The following is a 23744-nucleotide window of genomic DNA, read 5'->3' on the forward strand; positions in this document are numbered from 1 at the left end:
AATATTGTTTCATTTTTGCTGAGTTATGTTAAAAAAAGTTACTAACAACCCCATGATTCTGGTCTTATCCCATTCAATGGACATTCCGTTGTCCTTACTTAATGATCCAACTTAATTTGCCAACCTTTGGCATCTCTGGAAAAACTCGGTTTCCTTCAGACACAGCCCATGAGAACTCCAATTTAGAACGAGGATCAACTTTGGGAATATGTGGAAAGTGTTGGACAAAGACTACTCCTGTCCCTTTCCTCTCTCATAAGAAAAGTTTGGTTCAAATGAAAAGTTGAAGTTGCATCACAAAGTAATCAAAAAGCTTGCCACCAAATACTGTAAGCTACCAAATCCATGGTCCACAAACTTATAAATCTACACAGTTTCCTTCAGGAGTATGGATCTCTTCCATACCAATTGCACTCTAAGAAATTTAAGAAGAATCAATAGCTTGAGGGAATATATGTTTCCTTGAGAAGCCCTGTCTTTTCATGCTGAAGTTGCCTGCATTTGTCGTATCAGCATGGTTTCTCTAATGGCGAGTAGACGGAACAGGAGGTTTCCTTTTTCCATTCATCTGCATATGATTCTTCGTCGTCTTTTCCTTTTTGTTCTGATTGGTGGCTTAGAAAGTTTGGCGGTTCTCTCAGTGAGCAATAAGATCCCCGATTATGTATCAGCAGTGGGGGACCCAGGAATGAGGAGAGATGCGCTACGGGTGGCAATAGAGTCGTGGAATCAGTGCAATGAGGTTGATGAAGAAGCTCCCAACATGGGAAGCCCCAGAGCTGCTGATTGCTTTGACATATACAAAGCTTCTCCTAAGGGAAATGGTGAGGGGTTCTGTATTAGTCCAACATTCATTATCCTTCTTGACGTTTTCCTTGGATATTATGTGTTGGCACGCCGTTTGAGCGGCCAAGATATTTGAAGAAAGTTGGTTTTTCGCCAAATCCATGTTTTACTTAAAAGTAGAAAAATTCGTGAAGTAGAGCAATTTGATGGTGAAATTATAATTTCATCAATAAATTTGTCTGTATGATTGATGATCTATATTCTTCGTTAGTCGAGTGCATCTGTATGCTATTCTCTGTTCCGTGAGTTGCTGCTGTAACTTTTGCAGATAACAGTTGTTCACTGTGCAAACTGCTGCCCTACATACTAGTCCACAGGGTGACTGAGCATGACAACAGGCTTGGATTCGGAGACCCTTTCCCGGGAGGTCGCATAAACGATGCCCAGTTAAATGTAGACCAGTATGCGGCCCTAAAGGAACTCTACTTGGGAGGAAAGTGCCAAGTTGAGGACACCCCAAGCCCCTGGCAGTTTTGGATGGTCATGCTCAAGAGCGGGAATATGGATACTTTCGCCGCAAAGTGCCCAAAGAATGGCCATAGGGTGGGACCTATTGGCCCCGACACTGCCTTTCCTTGCTTCGGGAAGGGATGCATGAACCAGCCTCTAATGTATCATGACTACACAACCCTGCAAGGCCCTAACTTGACCAGCCTAAAGGGTCGGTTCTACGGGTCGTGGGACTTGGACTCTAATAGCAGCAGTATCAATAGAGGTGACAGTAATAGGTCGTACTATTCGGTGACGTGGGAAAAGGAGCTCGGGCAGGGGAGTTGGGTTTTCCATCATGTACTCAGGACTTCCACAAAGTATCCTTGGCTTATGCTTTACTTGAGGTCAGATGCTACACGTGGATTTTCTGGTGGGTACCATTACCCAACAAGAGGGATGTCCAAAGTTGTGAGTATTATCCAATTTTCTTTCATAAAGGATTCTTAAAAAATAAATCATGAGAATGTGGCTCATCAGTAAATTGAGTTCTCAGTAAATGGATTTTACCTTCAATACCGGGATTTGGAACCTACTAGAAATACTTTACAGGGCCAATTGCTTGGAAAAGAGGGTGCCTTCCCTTATTCACAATTTGCAGTAGTTAGTTTGCTGATCTATCCAAATCATGCATTCCTTTTCGGCAGGTATAGTTTCCCTTGAAAGCAAAACATTCTTTTCTTCAAATTCTGAATTCGCTGACTCAAGCAATATGACCTTTTATTGTTAGATCCCGGAATCCCCTAACTTTAGAGTAAGGTTCACTCTAAATGTAATACGAGGGGGTGGCCCGAATAGCCAGTTCTACCTTATGGATATGGGAAGCTGCTGGAAGAACAACGGTCAGCCCTGTGATGGGGATGTCACTTCTGATGTCACCCGGTACAGTGAGATGATCATAAATCCTAACGCGACTTCATGGTGCCACCCTGGCAACCTCAACGTGTGCCCACCTTACCACACATTCTCGAATGGGACGTGGGTCCACAGAAACGAGACCAGCAGGTTCCCTTACAGCGCGTACCACCTTTACTGTTACCCTGGGAATGCACAGCATTTGGAGGCACCTTACAGCTTGTGTGACCCGTACAGTAATCCTCAACCTCAAGAGATAGTGCAGATCTTGCCCCACCCAGTATGGGGAGAGTACGGGTATCCTACGAGGCAAGGAGAAGGTTGGATTGGCGATCCCAGGACGTGGGAGTTGGATGTGGGAAGACTGTCCCAATCCCTTTATTTTTACCAGGTTCAATCACGAATCTCGACCATTTTGTCTATTTTTCCACGAAAAAGGAACCACTATCAATCAACCCTCACGGGTCATGTCAATTTACTCACTAAAGATTGACGACGACCTCCTCTAGTTATTTTGGTCCGAAAACGGATCAGATTTGATATTCGTTCAATTCTGACAGGAGCCGGGAACGCCACCAGCAAGGAGGCAGTGGATGTCCATTGATTTGGGGACTGAAATCTTCAAAGATCCAGATCAAGTGGCTGAGTGGACAGTCAGTGACTTCGATATTCTTGTATTGAAGCAATGAACACGAAGAAGACTGTACAAGAAAAACAGCTTCGCGCCCACAAAACAATTGATTTTTCAGGGAATAGATGAAATCTTCAACCCGAAGGGTTTCTGTTGCTTCTAAGATCCTCACTATTAGGATCAGACAAAACATGATCAGGTTAAAGAACAGAGAGGATCTGGCAAAATTCTGGTTGTTCCGTTTGGCTTTTTCCCTCCGTGGAAGAACAATGATAACAGTGCATGTAAGGACAATAGCTCAATTGCAGATGAGTTGTTTGTTATTTCAAGGGGAGAGGACGCCATTATTGAGTCCATTATTAGTTTCATTGCTTTAAAATTCATTACAGTGTATTTTTCGAAACATCTCATCATCCTGCAATGAATCTTTTAGTGAAGATAGTTCTGTGAACCAATACTGTACTTGAATGTATTAAAGGGTGCATGATTAAAACACATCGACATGTTTGGCTTCTTGAATTGCTCTTTTCCTCGATCCCGTTGATGGTAGGAGAGATGACTTGGTCTATACAGGAGACCAACAGATAATAACTCACTGTCGGTTGAGTACTATCACCATTTAACCGTGTAATGGGCAACATACAGGAGACATTATTGTTAAAGCAGAAAATCTTCACAAGACGAGAGCATGAAACTAAACATCAACCACTAGATGTGATTTCGTTCAAATTTTGGACATGGTTCACCTCGCACATGCTGTTGGACAGAAAAGTAAAAGCTGAGCTAAGCTAGAAAGCTAAAAACAAGTTGAAAATGAAAATGTATCTGAAACAGACCTTTTAGGTTAATATTTTTAAGATTTCTATGGTCATCGCTATATTCAGAGCATGTCCCGGAGCTGTCCCAGGGCTTCATCTATATATATGCGCACATATGGGAACCCAAAAACTAGTACAATATGGTCCCATGACTGCAGTCGGTGCCGCATCTTATCTGTGTTATATCAATTGTGGCAGAGCCATAGGACAGGAAAGGACCTGATCATCAGCCAATTTGAAACTTTTGGAAACCAATTTGAAAACCGGTGGAGCAGACAAATCAATCTATTTTCAAAGTGTTCTTATTTCACCAAGCAGCAGTTCCAAATGGGCAAGCCCTTTTGACCAAATAGGAAAAGGATATAGCAATAATCCGCCCCAACAAATTCCAAAGTAAAAGAGAAGAGAATTAAAGCAGAAAAGGGCCAAAGAGGATAAAATGAAAGCAAAGAAAACCACCCAAGTTTTTGTTGGCAAATGGAAAATGACACGTGAAAGAGGTCCCAACCCCTCTTCTATATATGCAGCCCAGCTGCTCTTCAACTGCCTTGTCATGATACCACATACGATTTTCCTCTTGCTTATGCTTGGCTGCTAATGCACCGCGACAATTCCGTCAATACCCTCAACACTCTCAACTGTACGGTTCGTGCATCCATAAGATGAGAAAAGCAAATTCAGGGATAATTTTGGTGCGTGTCGTCCTTTAGTCATGAAATGCGTAAGCGATTGGCTTGACCAAATGCATCATGAAATTCAAAAAAATTCTCATTCATATGAGGATTGATCACTTGAAGATGTCCTAATGAAACGTGACAATCTATGTTATGTACTTCCAACAGTTTTCTTTATCTTACCTTTATCTTTATCTTTTTTTTTCTTTATGGGCTTCAGTTTAAAGCTGGCTAGTAGAATTGAGCAGCCGTATATAGTGTGAAAGAATTGACCCAAAGTGGGCCCACAATGATTAGCCCAAAGGGTGGCGAAGACCACCATGCTTTTCTACCTTTTTTTGCATTGTCTCATAAATGAGCTTCAGGTTCTATACAGCCATCTCCTTAGCCCTTCCCTAAGTTCCCCTTAATTCCCGAGCAAAATTATCCGGTATTCTCAATACATCGCGTGATTTTTGATTAATTTAATAAAACTAGAACTTGTGACTTACACATACAGAAGTAGTCAGGACCCGGACATTCACCAATGCAAGGGCAATATACTCGGATACAAAAAATGACTTCCTAGACTGCCGAGAAGCATATTGGAAAACCGGTAAAGTTGATAAGGCAAAAATGGTCACAGGATCTGTGGCGGGGTTTTTCCTTTTGAAAACAATTCACTCACCTACTCACTCACTCACTCACTCAATCCTTCGTAATGGAACGAAACTGCATCACTATCATCTAATCCCAAGGAAGTAATGAAGCCCACGTTCCTACTCACAACCAACCGCCCCCCTAACTGCTACTCTTCCCTAGACCCTTCTGCCCCTTCTCCCTTCTCCCTCCCTCCTCTTGGCAAACTTCTCCTCTCCAGTCTCCTCTCCTCTCTTCCATCGAGACATCTCCCGAGTCCCAAGTTTCTGCTGAGATGAAGTGGGGTCGAAGACAGAAGCCTAACAACCCTTCAGCCGCCCCACCCCGGCGTTCTCTCCTCGCGTCATGGCTTCTCCGCTTCAAGAAGATGGGTATAGGCAGCAGCAAGAATGGCAGTGGAACTGGCGATTTTGTAGACACTAAACCCAGGAAAGTGAACCCGAGCGGAGGATGGAATCGGAGTTCTGAACGGTTCTCGGGCAGTGCAGGGGCCGAGTTTTACCGTGGTCATGGGGCGTTTTGGAGGCTGTCGTTCAGGAAAGAGAAAGTCGATGGTGGGCTCGGGGAATTATTAGGGGACACAGTCGATGAACAGGGAGAGGTGAAGAACTTCGACCAGATGGTTTCAGGAGTTCGGAAGATACGGGGGGAGGTGCAGAGAACGGAAGGGAGCTTGATGGAGTTGAAGACGCCAAGGAGGAGAAAACTCACGAGACAAAGGTCAAGAAGCAGAGGTAAGGTAGGAGCGGAGAATTCGGGTTCTAGCCCGGTCGAGAGTCAGGACTGCGACTCTTCTGTTGCAGGTTTCAAAGAAATCGATGAGCTAGCTCCAGAGCTGGTTTCAGATGAGGAACCATCTGCAGAACTTAGAAGTGAAGATCTGAAGAGTCGGAGACAGAGGAAGTCTCTGCATGTAAGCGGGGGATCACCGACGAGGAGAGCAAGACAGAGTTGCAGGGTCAGGATTCACTCTCTGCGATCCAGGTCGGGAACAGAGATGAGGGGAGGTGAACAAACGAAGAGAGCGAAACTGAAGAGTAAGAAGAAGAGTAAGGAGAAGGGGATTGCATTCGAGAGGTTTGCTATGGTGAAGTGCTCATTCGATCCCCAGAGGGATTTCCGGGACTCGATGATCGAGATGATCTTGGAAATCAAAATCAGGAAAACTGAAGAGCTCGAGGAGCTGCTTGCTTGCTATCTGAGCCTGAATACCGACGAGTACCACGATCTCATCATTGAGGTTTTCCGCCAGATTTGGTTTGAGTTGAGCCAAGCCTCTTGCTGTGAATATGATCCTTCCGAGTTACCAACAGAAGAAGACTGGTAAATAGAGTTATTAAAGTCATCGTTATTTTACCCGATCACTAATTATTCGGTTTCTAGAGCTCGAAATCCGCTGTATTTATTCACTTTAGAAACTCATTAGGTCATGCCACAAACTGGCAGTAACAATTTCCTGTTTTCTTATTAGTATTCTGATTTCTGAAATGAACGCAGCAGGGTAATATCAGTTTAATATTAACTGACTCCACACGTTACAATTATTAAGAAGTTCGCATAAATTAGCATTCCGTATGAAATTCTGGTCGAAGAGAACCGAACGAGTTATTGATATGACAGGTTCTTGTCTATACTGCAATTGCTGCAGAAGATAAAGTAGTCCCTACACAGGGCAGCTCCTAAATTTGGCTAAATAAGCAGTGACAGAGGAATGGCCCTCAGTTTCATGGAAACTACTCAAAAATGAGCAGGGAATATTTAACAACCCCCACAGCTCGAAGGTCTATGTCGACAATGGTGGTCCCTTGAAGAAGTAGCCATTCTCAATGTCGAAGATAACTATTCCAATGCAACGCTAGATTAGCCCCTGCCCTTGAAACTCCTTTTAACCAAGGAGCCAAGAAAGAAACCTCCGGTTTGCACCATCCCAGTGACTGGAAGGATATGCGACATATTACTGTTCATCGTTATTGGATTCCATTATCTTTCATTCGGTTTTACCAAACATATCATAAGTCTTGACAAAATTTTACGAGCCACATATTTTCTGTGAAGAAATGTGTTAAGACTGAAAACAAGCCACTTGCAATGATCCTACGTAAGTACAAAACATCAACTGTAACAAAATTCATTACAACAGCACAAGCTGTTCCTGCACAATCAACCAATACCGCGTTCTTTTCCTGCAAAACTGTTCCTATTCCCCGTACTTCCTCGAACTATCTGTGTCCCACAGACCCACTCATGTCATTCTTTCAGCCATCAGGACCTTCCTCTCGAATGAACTGCCTGATTCTCATCGCCCGGGTTCTCGGTCAAAAACTGTTCCCAAAACACATCATTGATCCCAACAGCCTCAGAAGCAGTACCAGGACCCACTGGTCGCTCTCTCGAGGCAGCGGTATCAGAAGCAGTATTAATGGCCACAGGAGGCTCTGAATTCATGTCGATCACATGAGTCCCGGATCGTGCATCTATGTTAAGTTGAGGACATGAGAAATTAGGGCTGTCCCCCTCTACACAGCTTGTAGTCTCACCAATGTCCAAATCAGAGCCACGTGAATGGTAAGTGTGACTCACATCGTGCACCATGTCGTCCCAGAAGGTTAGGGACGATTCCAACTGCTCATAGAGCTCTTTGATGGATAGCAATTGAGAATTTGCAATGTTATCATGTTCGTCATCAGTCTCCTCATCGAAGAAATCAACCCGAGCCAACCGTCTTTTCTTACCCTGCAATTCTAGTCCAGGAGATGTACTTGTTTTCTGCAGAACAAGGGACAGATTTGACACCATAAGTCTCTGCTTTTCCTTGATTCGCATAAACCGATCTTTCAGTTGCTGCATCTGCAATTCATATCGTCTTTCTTCCTCCTCGTGCTTTTCTAACTCTGAAAGCAAGAGTTGCTTATCGTTCTCTAGTGTGGCTATCTTGTCCTTATACACTTGCCTTTCTGATTCAGTCAGAGAGGAAGAGCTGATCCCTTGATTCTGTTGGAGGTTCGGTGAGGAGTGGCTATGGACTGGCTTCCGCCGGTGGATGTTCCGCAGAAGATGGGGTCTACCTTTGATGAAATCGTCATTTGCAAACTCCCATTGTTCGGGATCAATCTTTCTAAATCCCTGTTCAAATACATACAAGTAGCACAAGACATTACGGAAAGGATCTGAACGGAACAGAAACGAACACCGAAAACCCGGGAAGCAGAACTCACATATGTGTTTAGCTGTCTGATGAAGCTGGAGAAATTGTTGTGCTTGAAGAACCTCGGCAGCAACACCGAAGCGAACTCCAACGGATTCCACACGATGAAACTTTTGTTGGACTGGCTCCACGACACGATTGCATTCGTGGAAGGATCATCAACCATTTCGTACATCTTTGATAGAAAAGGAGGGAGAGAATTCATCAAGCTGCTCTGAGATGCGTCCATTTTTAACACAATAGAAGCTGAAACTGCACGCTGGACCATAAAAAATTCCATCCAGTTCGAAAAGCTAAGTTCTACAGGGGCAACTCCATACTCTCCTCCTGCAATTTGGCTGAGGACAATAACCCGAAACTCGAAGCAGAAAGCTTGAGATTCCTACTCGAATCAAGAAAAACTGAACATACCAATGGACAGACACCCAACAAGATTAAAACAACTGAGCATACAGGAATCTCGGCAGTGTCAGGCCTAATTGGGCTCCATCAAGAAACCCTTCAACCAGTACTCACGAACCCTATCCGAGAATCCCAAGAAACACCCGACTGCCAACCAATCGCCGCACAGCCTCTGTATATGTCTCAGTAATCTTCATGAACCAGAACGACCACCCAATTTCTCAGAAACCCGGAAGGGGGAAAAGTGAAGTTCTTCTGGGATCACACAAAAATGGCGTCACTGAGAATCGAAACAGAAAAAGAACAAAAATTTCCACGCAATATGGAATCCCCGTTGACAGAAAATTCTAGGGAAGGAAAAAAAAAAAAGGAGGAATGGCTTATCAGTCTGGTAATTAGACGGGGAATTTCCGGACATAAACGCGGATTTCGCTGTTACCATATCATTATTATATATATATATAGGTGAAAAATGAAAAGGTTTTTGGTTTTTGTTATGGGAGAGTAAACCGGTAATTTCGTCCCGACTTACGCAAATTGCATCATCAGGGTCCTTGAAAAAAATATTACATCGAATTCGTCCATGGTTACATCGAAGTCGTCCCTAGTCACATCGAATTCGTCCCCAATAACATCAAGTTCGTTTCTCGTCACATCAAATTCGTCCTTGGCCACATCAAATTCGTTCCTGAACACATCAAATTTGTCTTTGGACACATCGAATTCGTCCTTGGTAACATCAAATTCGTCCCTAGTCACATCAAATTCGTCCCTGTGCACATCGAATTTGTCCATGGTCATATCAATTTGGTTCTCAGTAACATCAAATCCATCCTTCCGTCAAATCTATCGTTAACACTGGACAGAAAACATCGTATTCATCGATATCATCTTTCTATATAACTGTTCAATTTATTCCCTCTTTTTTTGTCCCCTCTTTTATCACTCCATCTCGTCTCTGGTTCATAACATAAGGACCTTTTTGATGCATAAGGACCTTTTTGATACACATCAATCTGGACCTCTCACGGAGTTATAACGGCAAAGGACCGTGGGATGGATTTGATGTTATCAAGGACCAAACTGATGTGACAGAAGACTGAATTGATGTGACCATGGACAAATTTGATGTGCTTAGGGACGAATTCGATGTGACCAGGGACGAATTTGATGTTACCAGGGACGAATTCAATGTGTCCAGGGACGAATTTGATGTGGCCAGTGACGAATTTGATGTGACGAGGGATGAATTTGATGTGGCCAGGGACGAATTCGATGTAACCAAGGACGAATTTGATGTCACATTTTTTCAAAACTCAGATGATGCAATTTGTGGAAATCAGTAATGGAATTGTCAACTCAGGAGATGACGGATGATGATGGGGGTGGCTGTGAAAATTCAATGGGATTGAAAAGGACCCTTCAACATTAGAAAAAAGAAAAAGAGAGCAATAATGCTTGCGGCCAAAGAAATTATTGAATTAAAAAAAAATTCTAAAGGAGATAATCTATTTTACCACCCGTCCATATCGGGTTGGTATATACATGATAAATGCAATTGGAGATATATGTACCATACATTCAAAATCTCAACCATATAAATTTTTTGAATTTTTACTTTTGAAATCTCAACAATTCATGTATGTACCATACATGCAATGTATCATAGAATTTTCCATCTATATTCCGATCAACTGTGTCAGATTAGGGCTGCCTTTATAGTACAAGTACAAATGTTTAATAGCACCCTTACCGAACGTGTCAACTGAAAGTACCAAACATTACCGAACTTTATTACATTCGATAGTTCAAACATGGCTATTTGATAGAAATCTCGAATTGTGAAGCTCATCTCAGATTTTGGCATTGGAGAGTGGAAACTGCTTTTCTAATGTTACCAAATTAGCCTTGTGTTGCATTGCATTTTGGTTAATTCGAGTATCTTTAATATAACTTATTGGCCAAGAAAGAGCTAGACATTAATAGGTATCGAATTTGATTCACCCAAGTGGGACTATCTCCGTTATTTTATTTAGAATTCTTTAATTTTATTTTAGGCCTCGGACTTTATTTGTAACATGTTGGGAACAGTATTTCGGGCTCTAACTCAATACGGCTCATAAGGTCCAACGACCCGAGCGAGGCCCTACGATGCCCAATCAACTCATTCACGAGACAGGTCAAGTCTTTCCAGCCAGGCCAACGGAGCGATGGCCTATCAGCAAGAGTTATTATAAGGAATTTCATGTAATGACAAGATATACTCCCTTATATATCGAGGTGTAGAATACGAAAATATACCGAATGTCCCGTGATGGTGGTAACATAATTTATCTTTAAGCCCTTTATAAATACATGCACTTTATGTATTTTTAGGGTTGATCAACAATTCATTACTTTTCCCCATATTTACGGCTCACACTAACTTGAGCGTCGGAGAGAAAAATTAGACACCACTCTCGATCTCCCCTTGTGCAGGTGTTCGAGGTTGACCGTAGGATATAAATCCAATTTCTTCATCAACGAGACGTATGTAAATCACTCATGGTTTGGATCCTAATTTGGCGGTCCTAACATTGGCACCCTCTTTGGAAAACGGCACGTAAGGCTAATGCTTTTCCCGGTTTTACGTCTAAGAACTTAGCAAGATGGTCTAATTCTGCACGCAACTGTCCTGGTACTAGAGGCTCTGTCTGTAACCCTGGCGCACAACTGCCCCTTGAAAATTACAGTCAACAACCTCCCGCTTATCACCAAGCCTCAGGTAACGACGGTTTGCCTTGCCAGCAACCGGCGGACAGCTCCCGTTCACCAGCATCCATCATCGCTTCGCTTGAAAAGGATTCTCAAGCGGAAAAAGAGTTGCTGGAGGCCTCCTACCGGAGACGAGGGATTGGGTATGGGCCACCATCCATCAGTACACGCAGATGGCTTTGAAGAATGTCCTCGGTGCTGCGTCGGGCTCCCAAAGCATCCCCGCCGAGCGCGAAGGGCCCCAAGCTCAATCAAAGTGCGAGGAATCGCCTGAGAAGTTCTAGAAGGACAAGAAGAAGAATGGAGGCCCACGCCTGGGAGGACCATCACTCCACGATGGAGACTATTGTTTCCTTAAAGGTGGAAGTGAAAGCTGAGCAGCTTAACAAGTTTATAGAGAATCGAATCGCGGAGAATGAGAAGAAGAAACAAGGCATTGTGCTCTTTGATGTGGACGACAAAAGTCCCTTAGCGAAGGAAATCCCCTCCACTACCGTACTGCGAATGTTTGCTTTTTCCTAGATCACCCCTACGATGCAAGTCCGATCCGAATGACCACTTTTGCAAACACGTTATCTAACTACTGAGAAGAACTTCTAATGAGAAGGTGAAGTGTTTGCTCTTCCAAGGGATTATGGCTGGGTTAGTAGCAGAATGGTTCTATTCACTCCCCACGGAGTCCATCTCCAACTTCGATCGATTACGAGAGTTGTTCGTGCAAAGGTTTGCGAGTAACCAGACAATACAAAAGGATGTGAACTACTTGTTCAGTATGGAGCAAAAAGAGGGGGAGATGCTTTGCGCTTCTTTGGAGTAGTCGCAGAGGTACCTGAGGTCATTATGCGTGAAACCATATATGCATTCCAAAGAGGATGCAGGTAGGGAGACTACAAGAAGGACCTCATTGTAGACCCTGCTCAAGACTTGAAAGACCTTTCCGTGGGGGCCAAGAGATATATGACCCTTGAGAAGTTGCTGGCTGCAGAAAAGAAGAGTAAAGACCGGTAAGGAGAAAAGTGAAAGGATCTCCCTAGGGACGAAGGATGCCAAGGGAAATGTCCAGAGCAGTTCACTAATCTCACTGCCCCTTGGTCGCTTGTTCTTCATGAGGTGGCAAAGCTAGGCATGATCAAGCCACCTCGGCCACACAAGAAAAGGCCCAAATCTGAGCAATGACCTATCTAGTTATTATGTATACCACAAGGCGTATGGTCACCATCGACAAATGCAAGCAGCTGAGGTTTGACATTGAGAAGCTAATCCAGCAAGGGCACCTAAAGAAGTTTGTCCGAGGTTGAGGTTATGACGAAAGCCCTCCTCGAGGGACCTCTCCAAAGAAGCGGGGCGATTACAATTCAAGAAAGGAGTCTTGCGAAGGGGATAGGCCCCGCAAGCATTGACGTTACAATCGCGTTGACTCTCGAAAAGATCGTCGTGAATCAGGAAGTACCTGGAGGGAGCACACCCCCTAGAGGTTATCCATGTGATATTTGGGGAAAAGCTTATGGATGAGAGTCTAATAGTGCGCGAAGAGCCCACATCCGACAAATGAAACCTGTAGATGAGTCCTCAACATGGAAGTAAGTCAAGAATAGAGGACTTGAGGATCCAGTCCTTAGCTTCTCTAAGAAGGACTTAGAGCATGTACTCTACCCCCATCATGATGCACTGGTGATATTGACCCAGGTTGGGACATATACTGTGAAGCGAGTCCTGGTAGAAACAGGGAGCCCGTAGACATACTCTTTTTAGATGCGTTCAAATCAAATGGGGCTAACGAAGGAAAGTCTCAAGCAAATCAATGCTCATATAGTTAGCTTCACCGGAAATATGGCAAAGCCTTTAGGCTCTATCAGCCTGCCCATAGTATTAGGCAAGGAACCCCAAAGAGTCAACTGGATGGTCAACTTCTTGGTAGTGGACCTCCTCTCAGGATACAATGCCATTATGGGTAGACCAAGGCTCAATGCCATCAGGGCCGTGGCTTCAACTTTCCACTTGAAGTTGAAGTTCCCACCAGCAACGGTGTTGGAGAAATCTGCGAGAGCCAATCAACGGTGCGAAGCTGTTACATAATGTCGCTGAAAGGGAAGCAGGTGGAGTAAACACTAACAGTGGAATCAAATCCACGTGAGGGGACCTTTAGGCTTGTCTTAGTGGAGGAACTTGAAGAAGTTGAAGTAGGCCTTGATGGAAAGAAGCTGAAAGTGGGAACTAGGTTGGCTCCAGATGTTCGAGAGTCGTTGCTGGACTTTATCCTCCAACCTAGACTACTTAGCCTGGCAACCCTTGAATATGCTAAGAATAGAACCAAGCATCATAACCCATTACTTGGGCATCAAGGAAGGAGAAAGGCCCGTGGTGCAAAAAGTCAAACCCCTTGCGGGGGAAAGGCTCGAAGCAGTGAAGGCAAAGGTCGAGAAGTTGAAGAAAGCATGGTTTATTCACAAAGTCAGATTCCATACATGGGTCGCGAATACCGTGCTCGTCCGAAAGAGTAATGGCAAATGGAGGATGTGTGTGGATTACACTGATTTGAGCAAGTCTTACTCGAAAGACGCTTACTCGCTTCCACGCATTGACAAGTTGGTGGATTCTGCTGTGGGTGAAAAGCTACTAACGTTCATGGACGTGTACTCTGGGTACGACCAAATCAAGATGCACCCTCTAGACGAGAAGCACACGACATTCTACACTAACAATGAAGTCTGCTGCTATGAGGTAATGCCCTTCGAGCTGAAGAATGCTGGGGCAACCTATCAGAGACTTGTCAATAGAATGTTAGCAAAGCAGTTGGGTAGAAATGTCGAAGCCTATGTGGACAACATGATCGTCAAATCTCCCCTCATTGCTCAGCACTGTGCGGACCTGGAAGGGATGTTCGTGACACTTCGAAAGTACTAGATGAAGCTGAACCCTGAGAAGTCCGCCATTGGGGTCTAATCTGGGAAGTTTTTGGGGTTTATGATTACGCAACGGGGCATTGGAGAAGGACCAGGCTGTCCTAGACATGGCCTTGCCGAAGTCCCCCATGATGTCTAGAGATTGACTGGGATGCTCACTGCGCTTAGTCGCTTTCTGGCCCAATTTAGGAACAAGTGCCACGTATTTTTCAAGGCCTTGAAGGGGGCAAGGAATTTTGAATGGACAAACGAGTATGAAGTAGCTTTCCAGGCCATCAAAGAGCACCTCCATTAGGGGAAACTTTGTACGTTTACCTAAGGGTCTCTGAGATGGCGGTGAGCTCGGTTCTGGTTCCCGAAGAAGGTACACTGCAGCAGCCGATTTACTACGTGAGTAGGTCATGCTACCGGTGGAGAAGAATTGCTCCGCTATTAAGAAATGCGGCTTCGCATTAATAGTGGCCTCTAAGAAACTCAAGCCCTACTTCATGGCCCATACTATAATCATCAGGACTGATCAACCACTGAAGCAGGTCTTTAAACATCCTGACGCTTCTGAGCGAATGATCAAGTGGGCAGTCGAGCTTGAATAATTTGGCCTGGACTACGCCCCAAGAACGACAATCAAGGCACAAGCTCTGGCAGATTTCATCAGCAAGACGATAGGATCTGAGTTAGAGATAGATGATGGCCCCAAATACATTGAGGACAAACCCTGAATTATCATGACTGATGGGGTCCTCCATAGTGAGGGCCTCAGGCGTCGGATGTGTCCTTATTCCCTCAGAAGGGGAACCCTTAAAGTACGCTCTAGTGCTCACCTTCCCAGCCACTAATAACGAGGCAGAATATGAAGCCTTGATCACAGGACTCCTGATCGCAAAAGGGGTCGGAATTACGAATCTCCATGTCAAATGTGACTCCCAGTTCGTGGTACAACAAGTCCTGGGTCAGTGCGTAGCTAAAGAAGATGGGATGAGTAGGTACGCGAATAAAGCGTACGCTCTCTGGATTTCTTGAGGTGGTTGGGGAGCAGGTGCCTCGCGAAGAAAAGGCAATAGCGGATTCTCTGATCAAAGTAGCTACTGAGGGCCTAGAAGCGAAAGGGGTCTACTTCGTGGATTTTTTAAGAAGGATGAAAGCCATTCTAAAAATATCGTGATGAATGTGGAAGATAGAAGTGCTGGATGACTCCCATAAGGGAATACCTAGACAAGGATGTTCACCTAAGCGACCTCGAAAAAGAGAAACGCTTGAAGAAAAGGGCAATTCACTACACCCTGCTAAATGGGGTACTCTACAAAAGAGGATATTCAAAGCCCATGTTGCATTGCCTGTCACCTGCAGGTGCGAATTACGTCCTTTGCGAACTCCATGAAGGAATTGTTGGAGCACACGAGGGAGCAAAAACCATTGCCTGTAAGGCACTCAAGTAAGGATACTACTGGCCTGCCATGAGAGTTGACGCTGAAAAAATAGTCTGAAAGTGCCAAATTTGCTAGCAGTACGCAAAGAGCGTCGGAGGACCTCTAACAGAACTTACACCAATCCTAGTTACGTGGCCATTCTCAACTTGGGGCATCGACATCATGGGACCGCTCCCGCTAGCTTTTGGTGGGCGGAAATTCATCGTTATGTTTGTGGAATACTTCTCCAAATGGGTCGAAGTTGATGCAGTGGCCTCTATTTGTGAGAAGGCGATTATCAAGTTTTTCACTATCTTAATTAGCCGCTTTGTAGTCCCATATGCCCTAGTGTCTGACAATGGCACGCAGTTCCCTAGGAAGGAGTTCGAGAAGTTTTGTATGAGCTGCATTTCGAACAAAGGTTCGCATTTGTGGGACTTCCAGAGACCAACAGTTTGGTGAAAAGGACTAATCAGATAGTCCTCCATGGGATACGCACCAAGTTATATGAGCTAGGAGGAAGTTGGGCGGACGAGTTGTATAATGTGCTTTGGTCCTATCATACCACGCCTAGGGGGCAACCAACAAAACCTCTTTCAGCTTGGTCTATGGATCCGAGGCAATTCTACTAGTGGAGATTGGGCACACCTATAGGGTGGAACTGTATGATGAAGATTTGAATGATAGGATACGAGCTGAGGAGTTGGATAATCTGGCGGGCTTATGACTCGAGGCAGCTGACTCTATGGCCAGCGCGAGAGACTCGGCCGCGAAGCACTTCAATAGGAAAGTGAAGGCCATGTGGTTCGCGATTGGAGATTGGGTCTTAAAGAAAAACGAATTTAAGGGGCTGTCAAGATGTAATAAGCTCACTCCGAAGTGGGAAGGGCATATCAGATTATAGGGGTCCCATGTCCAAATGCCTACATCTTGCAGGAACCTGAGGAAAATGAACTTCTTCCCACGTTCAATGCAGCCCACCTCCGCAAGTATTTCTTTTAAGTGATTTACATTTGACTATTCGCGTTATAAGAGTTAATTTTTTGCGAATTACGCTTGTTATGCGAAGGATTCTACCACTAATAAAAAAATTTTGACAAATTTTTCATGAAAAATGTCGCTTTTGTACTTTGAGCTTGACCTAGGATACTTTATGGCGAGGCAATCAATAAGTCCTTCCGCTAACACGAAAGGGAACACTCGCTTGGCTTAACAGGGTGCTCGAATGATGTCAGTTATCACTCGAAAGTGGTATATGTAACCACACACCCTTGCTCGCTTCCTCAACAGGGTATTTGAGTGATGCCAGTTATCACTCGAGAGTAGTATTAGTAACTACAGACCCTCGCTCGCTTCGATCAACAGGGTCCTTGAATGATGTCAGTTATCACTTGAGAGTGGTATCAGTAAACATAAACCCTCGCTCGCTTCGCTCAACAGGGTGCTCGAGTGATGTCAGATATCACTCGAGAGTAGTATCAGTAACCATAAACCCTCGCTCGCTTCGCTCAACAGGGTGCTTGAGTGATGTCAGTTATCACTCCAAAGTGGTATCAGTAACTGCACACCCTCGCTTTTGCCTACTCGATGGATCTGTCGCTAATCGAAGAACCTTAGTAGTATTAGTCGCCACGTAAGCTATTTTAAAGGGAAGAGTGATGTTAGTAACTATTTCCCGACTTACGAGATGTTACTTGTTAATTCGGCGAATGATGATTAATATTTCGAGAAGTCCTTTGCAGCGTTGCATTTGTCAGAATCTTAACACGCATTATCAATTAAGATAAAAGCGAAGCATCTACAAATGGAAGGGAAAAGTATCTTCATTGATTGGACACATTTTACAAGGGCGTGAAGCCTCAGATACAGTGGAGGAGAGGAGAAGGATCTTCTTGGGCAGCCTTGACTTCAGCGGAAGCCTCCGCTATGGAATCGTGAGGAGCCTCCATCGTTTCGCTCATAAGGGTTGCAGGTGCTGTCTCTGCTTCCATCTCTTGAGTGTGGGGTGGTGAAGTCTGGGCTAGGGCGTCCTCAGTTGGGGACTCGGGCTCCCTTAGGGCAACCCGATTGCTGTAGTAGCGTGCAAAGGTATCATACCTTCGCATTTCCACCTGGGGTTCCTCTTCTTTGAGCTCCCCCTTAATGCCTCGAGCCAGCTCAAACAAGGCCTAGCCCAAGTCTATAGTGTACTCGGGCCCAGCTTTGTATTCAGCAACAGCTTGGACGCCAGCCTTCACCACTGCCTCCTCTTTCTCTCTCCGTGCCTCAACGAGAGCAGCTTTCTTCTCTTTCCTAGTAGACTTCAGGGCCCTTGCGTGGTCCCGAGTCATCTGTTCAAATTTTTGTTGCTGCTTCTCGGACTTTCTTTTGAGGTCCTTCACCTAGCCCTCCAGCTCAGCGATGCGCTTCTTCAGCTGGCCAAGCTCTAACTCAATAGCCTGGTGCGAAGACTCAGCCTCCTTCGCCAGACGGTCCTTATTGTCATTGGCCTTCTTGAGCTTGGTCACGTCGCGTGGTAGGCCATTCATGGCCTCATAGCGACCGTGGAGGATTTGCATACAACATACATGTGGAGCTAGGCAAGATAAATCTAAGCAACCAATTAAAGTATAAAGCGAAGTACTTATACACATCTTCTCCCTCAGGAGAGTATCAATTGCCTCTGTACGAGGCATCCCCAAGAAGTCCCTCTTTCACTGCTTGTCCTTAGGAAGGTAGATAAATTTCAATAGCTACGAAGGAACTACAAACTCCTCCATTGAGGACTCTTCTGTCACTGTCAATCCAGCGAGGACATGTATAGGCTGCGAGGGTAGGGGACCTCCCCGCATTGCCGATCCGCAGCAACGACCATTGCACCCCGCGAGGCTATCCCTGTCCTTTGGCCTCGCGACAAAGTATTTGAGTTCTTTGAGACATCAACTTGGACAGGGGACACGACCTCTGTCCTTGCCTTCTTCTTCTTCTGCCCCACAACAGACGACTCACACTCCTCACGTTGACGCGAGGGCTTCATGAAGGGGGCGCTGGGGGCAGCGATGGGTGCATTGGACGGTATCGAAGCATTGGCCCTGTGGGAGCTCTAAAGTGAGTGGGGGGCAGATGACACCGAGCCTATAAAGGCTGCAGTAAGTGTGCGATACTTGACAAGCGACCTACCAATCAAAAGAAAATGAAGGGATCAATATATACCCAAGCAATCTAGATTGGTTGATTGGGGATCAATTGTCGCTTCCAAGGCACTCTCGCTAAGGTTTTCCTTAATGGAGATGGGCCTAATAGGGTCCCCTTCGTTAGGGCGGACCATCTCCTTCCAGGCGTCCATGGCCGACCATTCCTCTAGAGAAAGCCTTGAGTCAGTGTCAAGGGCAGCTTTGAGCCACACCCATCGCTGTCGATTGTTCCAAGGCTTTGCTTGGTTTATAAAAAACCAATTCTTCCGCTAATCAGTATTGGTACTTGGGTAATTATGGAGTATCCTCATCTTCCGTAACGAGGTATGAAGAAGTACTCGTAGGTCAACCCGCAAGGGTTCTCCTAGAGGCGAAAGAAGTGGAGGAAAGCATTGAGAAAGTAAACTATTCCATTGAATTTGCAGCACACGCGAAACGTGAACCATAACCTCTATGAATTTAGAGGCAACTGCAAAAAAGGGATGATGGGTCGCCTGCATAGCTCCACGACGTCCTTGTGGGGGTAGCGAAGCCCTGCCTCGATCAGAGCTGGCCACATGGGCATTTGCCCAACTTCCCTCGGATCGTTTGGCCTGCGATTGGGATGGGGGGAAGTGTCGATTTTCCGAGTCACAAAGGCGGCCAAGCATCACTACCTCTCGAAACTCGTCGAAGGTGATCACATTTATGGCAAAGACCTTGCAATCTTTGCCTAACCTATGCTTGGAAGGTCCAACTCTGCTACCTGATGTTGATCTCTCATTCCTTTGAGAAGCCATGGCTTGAGGGTTGGAGTAATGATCAAAGAAGATGATCGGGAAATGCTAAGAGAGAGAGAGAGAGAGAACGAGCAGAGTTTCAGCGCAAGAGAGAGAATCAAGAATGGGGGAAAGCTCTCCAGATGATCCCTTTTATAGAGGTTAAAATCCCATAGGAATGCTAAAGGTCGTGGCTTTGAGAGGATTCCCTCCATCATTTTCTTTGATAACCCCGCGAAGGCGAAACGATGCCTCACCCAAAGGTTGAAAGTGAGTAGGGACGAAATGATCTGACGGCTAGGGGACATAGGGAGAATTGACGTGGATTGACGCGTTATCCGCTGTTGGGTCAAGGCTAATCTAACGATGCGCGGGTGCTTGAACTGTGCTTCTGGTGGGGTCTGTTGCCATTGAGCAACGCGCGTCAATAACTTTCTCGATCATGCACGCTGCACGTGCCCGAGTAGGAGGTCAATGTTGGGGACAGGATTTCGAGCTCTGACCCGATACGTCCCGTAAGGCCTAGCGACTCGAGCGAGGCCTTACGAGACCTAATCTACGAGTTCACGAGACAGGCCCAATCCTTCCAGCGAGGACCACTAGAGAGAGCTTGTAAGCAGCAATTATTATAAGGAATTTCCTATAACGACAAGATACACTCCCTAATATATCGAGGTGTGGGATGCGGAAATATACCGAATATCCCGTTATGGTGGTAATGTAATATATCTTTAAACGCTTTATAAACACATGCACTTTATATATTTTTAGGGTTGATCAACAATTCATTACATTTTCCCATATGCACGGCTCACATTAACTTGAGCGTCGAAGAGAGAAATCGAGCACCACCCCCAATTTCCCCTTGTGCAGGTGTTCGAGGTCGACCATGGGCTATGAATCCAGTTTCTTCATTAACATGACACACATGAATCACTTGTGGTTTGGACCTAAATTATGAGGTCCTAACATAACCGCAAAAAAATTTATTGGTCAGTTGTTGCGTCAATTTTAAATAAAGAATATATTATTACGTTTTCCTGTATTTTATATAGAATGTGCGGACCCGAATTTCGTCTCATCGGGGCCCAAATGCATGCGCACTGATTGTACGGCTTGTGATTGTCCATCTTCATGAGGGACGCGTGAAGGACACATGTGATAAGAAGTCGCTACTACCTGTTTACGACCCAAAGGTCGAGGGCCGATGAGTTGCTTGCTAGTTTCACGGGGCCTACGGAAGCGTAAAAGTAAGAAAAATTGAAAATTTCCTACCTGTGAAACTAATCCCAAGACCTACTAGAAGAATATGAGTAGATTAAGCGTACCTGGAATTTTAAAATCGTCAACCGAGCGTCCCAAGTGTGATGCCTCTACAAGTATCCACACCGACTTTGTCGACTGGTATTCGAGATTGGCGGTGGTAGCAGCCGACTCTCGAAGGAAATACTGATGCAACACCTAGAATTATTAGACTTATAGACCTAATTTGAGTTGAACAATTCAACCCAAATTATATATATATGCGCTCACATATACATACACATATATATATATATATATATATGCATATACACACACATACAAGCATACATATAAGCATGCTCACTACCCCCTTTTATAAGCAATATGGGGGGGGGGGGGGGGGGGGGGGGGGGGGGGAATTCAAGTCCCTGCCCGATGTGGGATTAACCCAAATTGGGTTTCTTGCTAATTTCACGGGGCCTACGAAAGTGTAAAAGAAATAAAAATTCAAAATTTCATATCGTGAAACTAGATCCCAAGACCTATTAGAAGAATAGTAGTATATAAAATGTACCTGGAATCTTTTAAACCGTCGACCGAGTGTCCTAAGTGTGACGCCTCTACCGGTATCCACACCGACTTCCTCGACAGGATTTCGAGATCGGCGATGCTAGCGGCCAACACTCAAAGGAAACATCGGTGCAACAACTAGTATTATTAGACTAATTGGACCTTAAAGAGTTGAACAATTCAACTCAATATACACGAACACACATACATACACTCATATGTATGTCAATCTTAGCCGTTGCCCATTCTGTTGCTATTTATAAGCAACATGGATGGCTTTGAATTTGCATGGCCTCCATGCAAATGGCCACATGGAAGGCCATATGGCTTACCCTGCAAATGGCCATGTGTGGCCATTCATGGAATCGCCACGTGCCTCCTTTTCTAGGGTCCAATAAATCTAATAAATTGTGTCTAATTAATCAGTAAATTTAATTTCATTAAATACTTGATTAATCGGTTGCACCTTAACTCGTCTAATCTCCATTAGACAATTTCAGTGTCTGAAAATCACCCCATCGACTTGGTCGTAGTGTGTGACCCTGTAGGTTCCCGATTACGTTGACAGTAATATTGAAATCCCTATTTCAATATTACAAACAGTGAGCGGTATCTATCAATGCATTACTGCTACTTAAGTAATCAGAAAGTCAATTTCTCGACAAATCTGTAATTTATGTTACCGTGCAGTATAATCCATTTGTCCTCTATATCTCTATTGAGCCCAAGGCATGGTCGTTGTCATCCTTGTATGGCTCAATCTCTCTTTCTTGGTTTACCGGGTAAGTCTATCAGAACAAATGAGCTCGATATCCCTATATCGACTCATTTGGGTATGCATTAACTTATAGACTCTGCTAACCAAGCAGCCGTGAGATATCACTCTCATTACGTAGGAGGAACAAATCATATCTTGATCACTCACATTCCTCTCCATGCTCTGTAGTATACCCAATAATTGTCTTTATAAACAGCCTGTTACGGTGGCGTTTGACAGTATCAAAGTATACGACATTACATGTGGGAAACCATGGTGACCTCAAGTCAAAGGACCACTGCACCATAGTCATTATGAGATCTGCTAATGACAGTCACGCAACAACCCATGTAGCAGTCCCATAACGGGTCAGTCCAGTACACATTACTCCTAATGTATACCTGCGGTGTGACTCGATATCTCCATATCCATGATCTGTGAGACTTAGTCATCAATCTACACCCACACTAGTCTAACCGCATTATCATTGTCCTAATTAACGATAATACTTTGACTAGGGACATTTAGGAATAGTGTTCAGTCATTATAGGATCTCAGAACCAAGTCACACTTGATGCCTGTTGAACCTACTATTCCAAGGACATTATTGTGTAAAATTAATATTCAGCACAACCCACACAATAACATAAATGTCTCGTATTATAATGAAATATATGTCATATTACAGAATTGATGACAGATTGCCTCTAGGGTATATACCAATTCCTAACAATCTCCTACTTGCACTAGAGCCAATTTGACATATCCCTAATGCCTAAGGATCTAGTGTGAGCCTCGTGCTTGCGCTGTACAAGAGGCTTCGTAAGTGGATCTGCGAGATTCTCATCTGTTAGCATTCTGCATATTTTCACATCTCCTCTGTCGGCAATCTCGCGAATGAGATGGAAGCGCCTGAGTATATATTTGTATCGCTGGTGAGACCTGGGTTCCTTAGCCTACGCAATGACTCTATTGTTATCACAATAGAGCTCCACTGGGCATGCGATGCTGGGAACCACAAAAAGTTCTGTTACGAACTTCTTGATCCAAACAGCCTCTTTTGCGGCGTTAGAGGCAGCGATATACTTGGCCTCTGTGGTAGAGGCGGCTACTGTCTCCTGCTTGGAACTCTTCCAACTCACAGCACCTCCATTTAGGCATAACACATACCCTGATTGCGATCTACTATCGTCATTATCGGACTTGAAGCTAGCATCAGTGTAACCTCTTACAACGAGCTCTTCTTCGCCCCCATATACCAAGAACATCTCTTTAGTCATTCGCAAGTATTTAAGGATGTTCTTTACTGCGATCCAGTGTCTCTCACCTGGATCTGACTGGTACCGACTCGTCATGCTCAAAGCATACGAGACATCAGGTCGAGTGCATAACATGGCATACATGATGGATCCAATAGTGATGCATATGGAATCCTACTCATGCGATCCCTCTTCTCCTGAGTAGAAGGACTCTAAGCCTTCGAAAGGCTTATGCCATGTAACATGGGCAGCGATCCTTTCTTAGAATCCTGCAAGCTAAAGCGCCGAAGCACTTTATCTACATATGCACTCTGACTTAGGCCAAACAGTCTCTTGGATCTATCTCTATAGATCCTGATA

The 23744-nt window shown here is 44.6% G+C and overlaps 3 protein-coding genes across 4 annotated transcripts; 2 read left to right on the top strand and 1 right to left on the bottom strand.

The window, feature by feature from the left end:
• Window positions 1–322: 322 nt before the first annotated feature.
• LOC116192784 lies at window positions 323–3316 on the top strand. Of its 2 annotated transcripts, XM_031521435.1 has the most exons (5): window positions 324–549; window positions 642–824; window positions 1115–1746; window positions 2066–2581; window positions 2751–3316. In XM_031521435.1, exons 2-5 carry the CDS (start codon window positions 689–691, stop codon window positions 2877–2879), a joined length of 1413 nt encoding a protein of 470 aa, XP_031377295.1. In that variant the 5' UTR covers window positions 324–549; window positions 642–688; the 3' UTR covers window positions 2880–3316. The 2 variants fall into 2 exon arrangements, with proteins under 2 accessions (XP_031377288.1, XP_031377295.1); XM_031521428.1 differs by having other exon boundaries at window positions 323–824.
• A 1591-nt stretch (window positions 3317–4907) lies between these two features.
• Window positions 4908–6474, top strand: LOC116192735 (transcription repressor OFP5). Its single transcript, XM_031521360.1, has one exon. It carries the CDS (start codon window positions 5227–5229, stop codon window positions 6277–6279), a length of 1053 nt encoding a protein of 350 aa, XP_031377220.1. The 5' UTR covers window positions 4908–5226; the 3' UTR covers window positions 6280–6474.
• A 496-nt stretch (window positions 6475–6970) lies between these two features.
• Window positions 6971–8975, bottom strand: LOC116192734 (heat stress transcription factor A-4c-like). Its single transcript, XM_031521359.1, has 2 exons — window positions 8168–8975; window positions 6971–8075 (listed from the first exon to the last, which is right to left on the bottom strand). The coding sequence occupies exons 1-2, from the start codon at window positions 8435–8437 to the stop codon at window positions 7215–7217; spliced, it is 1131 nt and encodes a 376-aa protein (XP_031377219.1). The 5' UTR covers window positions 8438–8975; the 3' UTR covers window positions 6971–7214.
• Between the last annotated feature and the right edge of the window lie 14769 nt (window positions 8976–23744).

The sequence above is a fragment of the Punica granatum genome, chromosome 1, assembly GCF_007655135.1.
Source record: "Punica granatum isolate Tunisia-2019 chromosome 1, ASM765513v2, whole genome shotgun sequence".
Lineage (NCBI taxonomy): Eukaryota > Viridiplantae > Streptophyta > Magnoliopsida > Myrtales > Lythraceae > Punica > Punica granatum.

Excerpts from the sequence above, each read along its gene's own strand:
- LOC116192735 (XM_031521360.1), top strand. The coding sequence starts at position 5,227 with ATGAAGTGGGGTCGAAGACAGAAGCCTAACAACCCTTCAGCCGCCCCA.
- LOC116192784 (XM_031521428.1), top strand. The coding sequence starts at position 515 with ATGGTTTCTCTAATGGCGAGTAGACGGAACAGGAGGTTTCCTTTTTCC. Across the intron at positions 1,747-2,065 it reads CAAGAGGGATGTCCAAAGTT|ATCCCGGAATCCCCTAACTT; the intron begins GTGAGTATTATC and ends TTTTATTGTTAG. Across the intron at positions 2,582-2,750 it reads AATCCCTTTATTTTTACCAG|GAGCCGGGAACGCCACCAGC; the intron begins GTTCAATCACGA and ends CAATTCTGACAG.
- LOC116192734 (XM_031521359.1), bottom strand. The coding sequence starts at position 8,437 with ATGGAATTTTTTATGGTCCAGCGTGCAGTTTCAGCTTCTATTGTGTTA. Across the intron at positions 8,076-8,167 it reads TCAGACAGCTAAACACATAT|GGATTTAGAAAGATTGATCC; the intron begins GTGAGTTCTGCT and ends GTATTTGAACAG.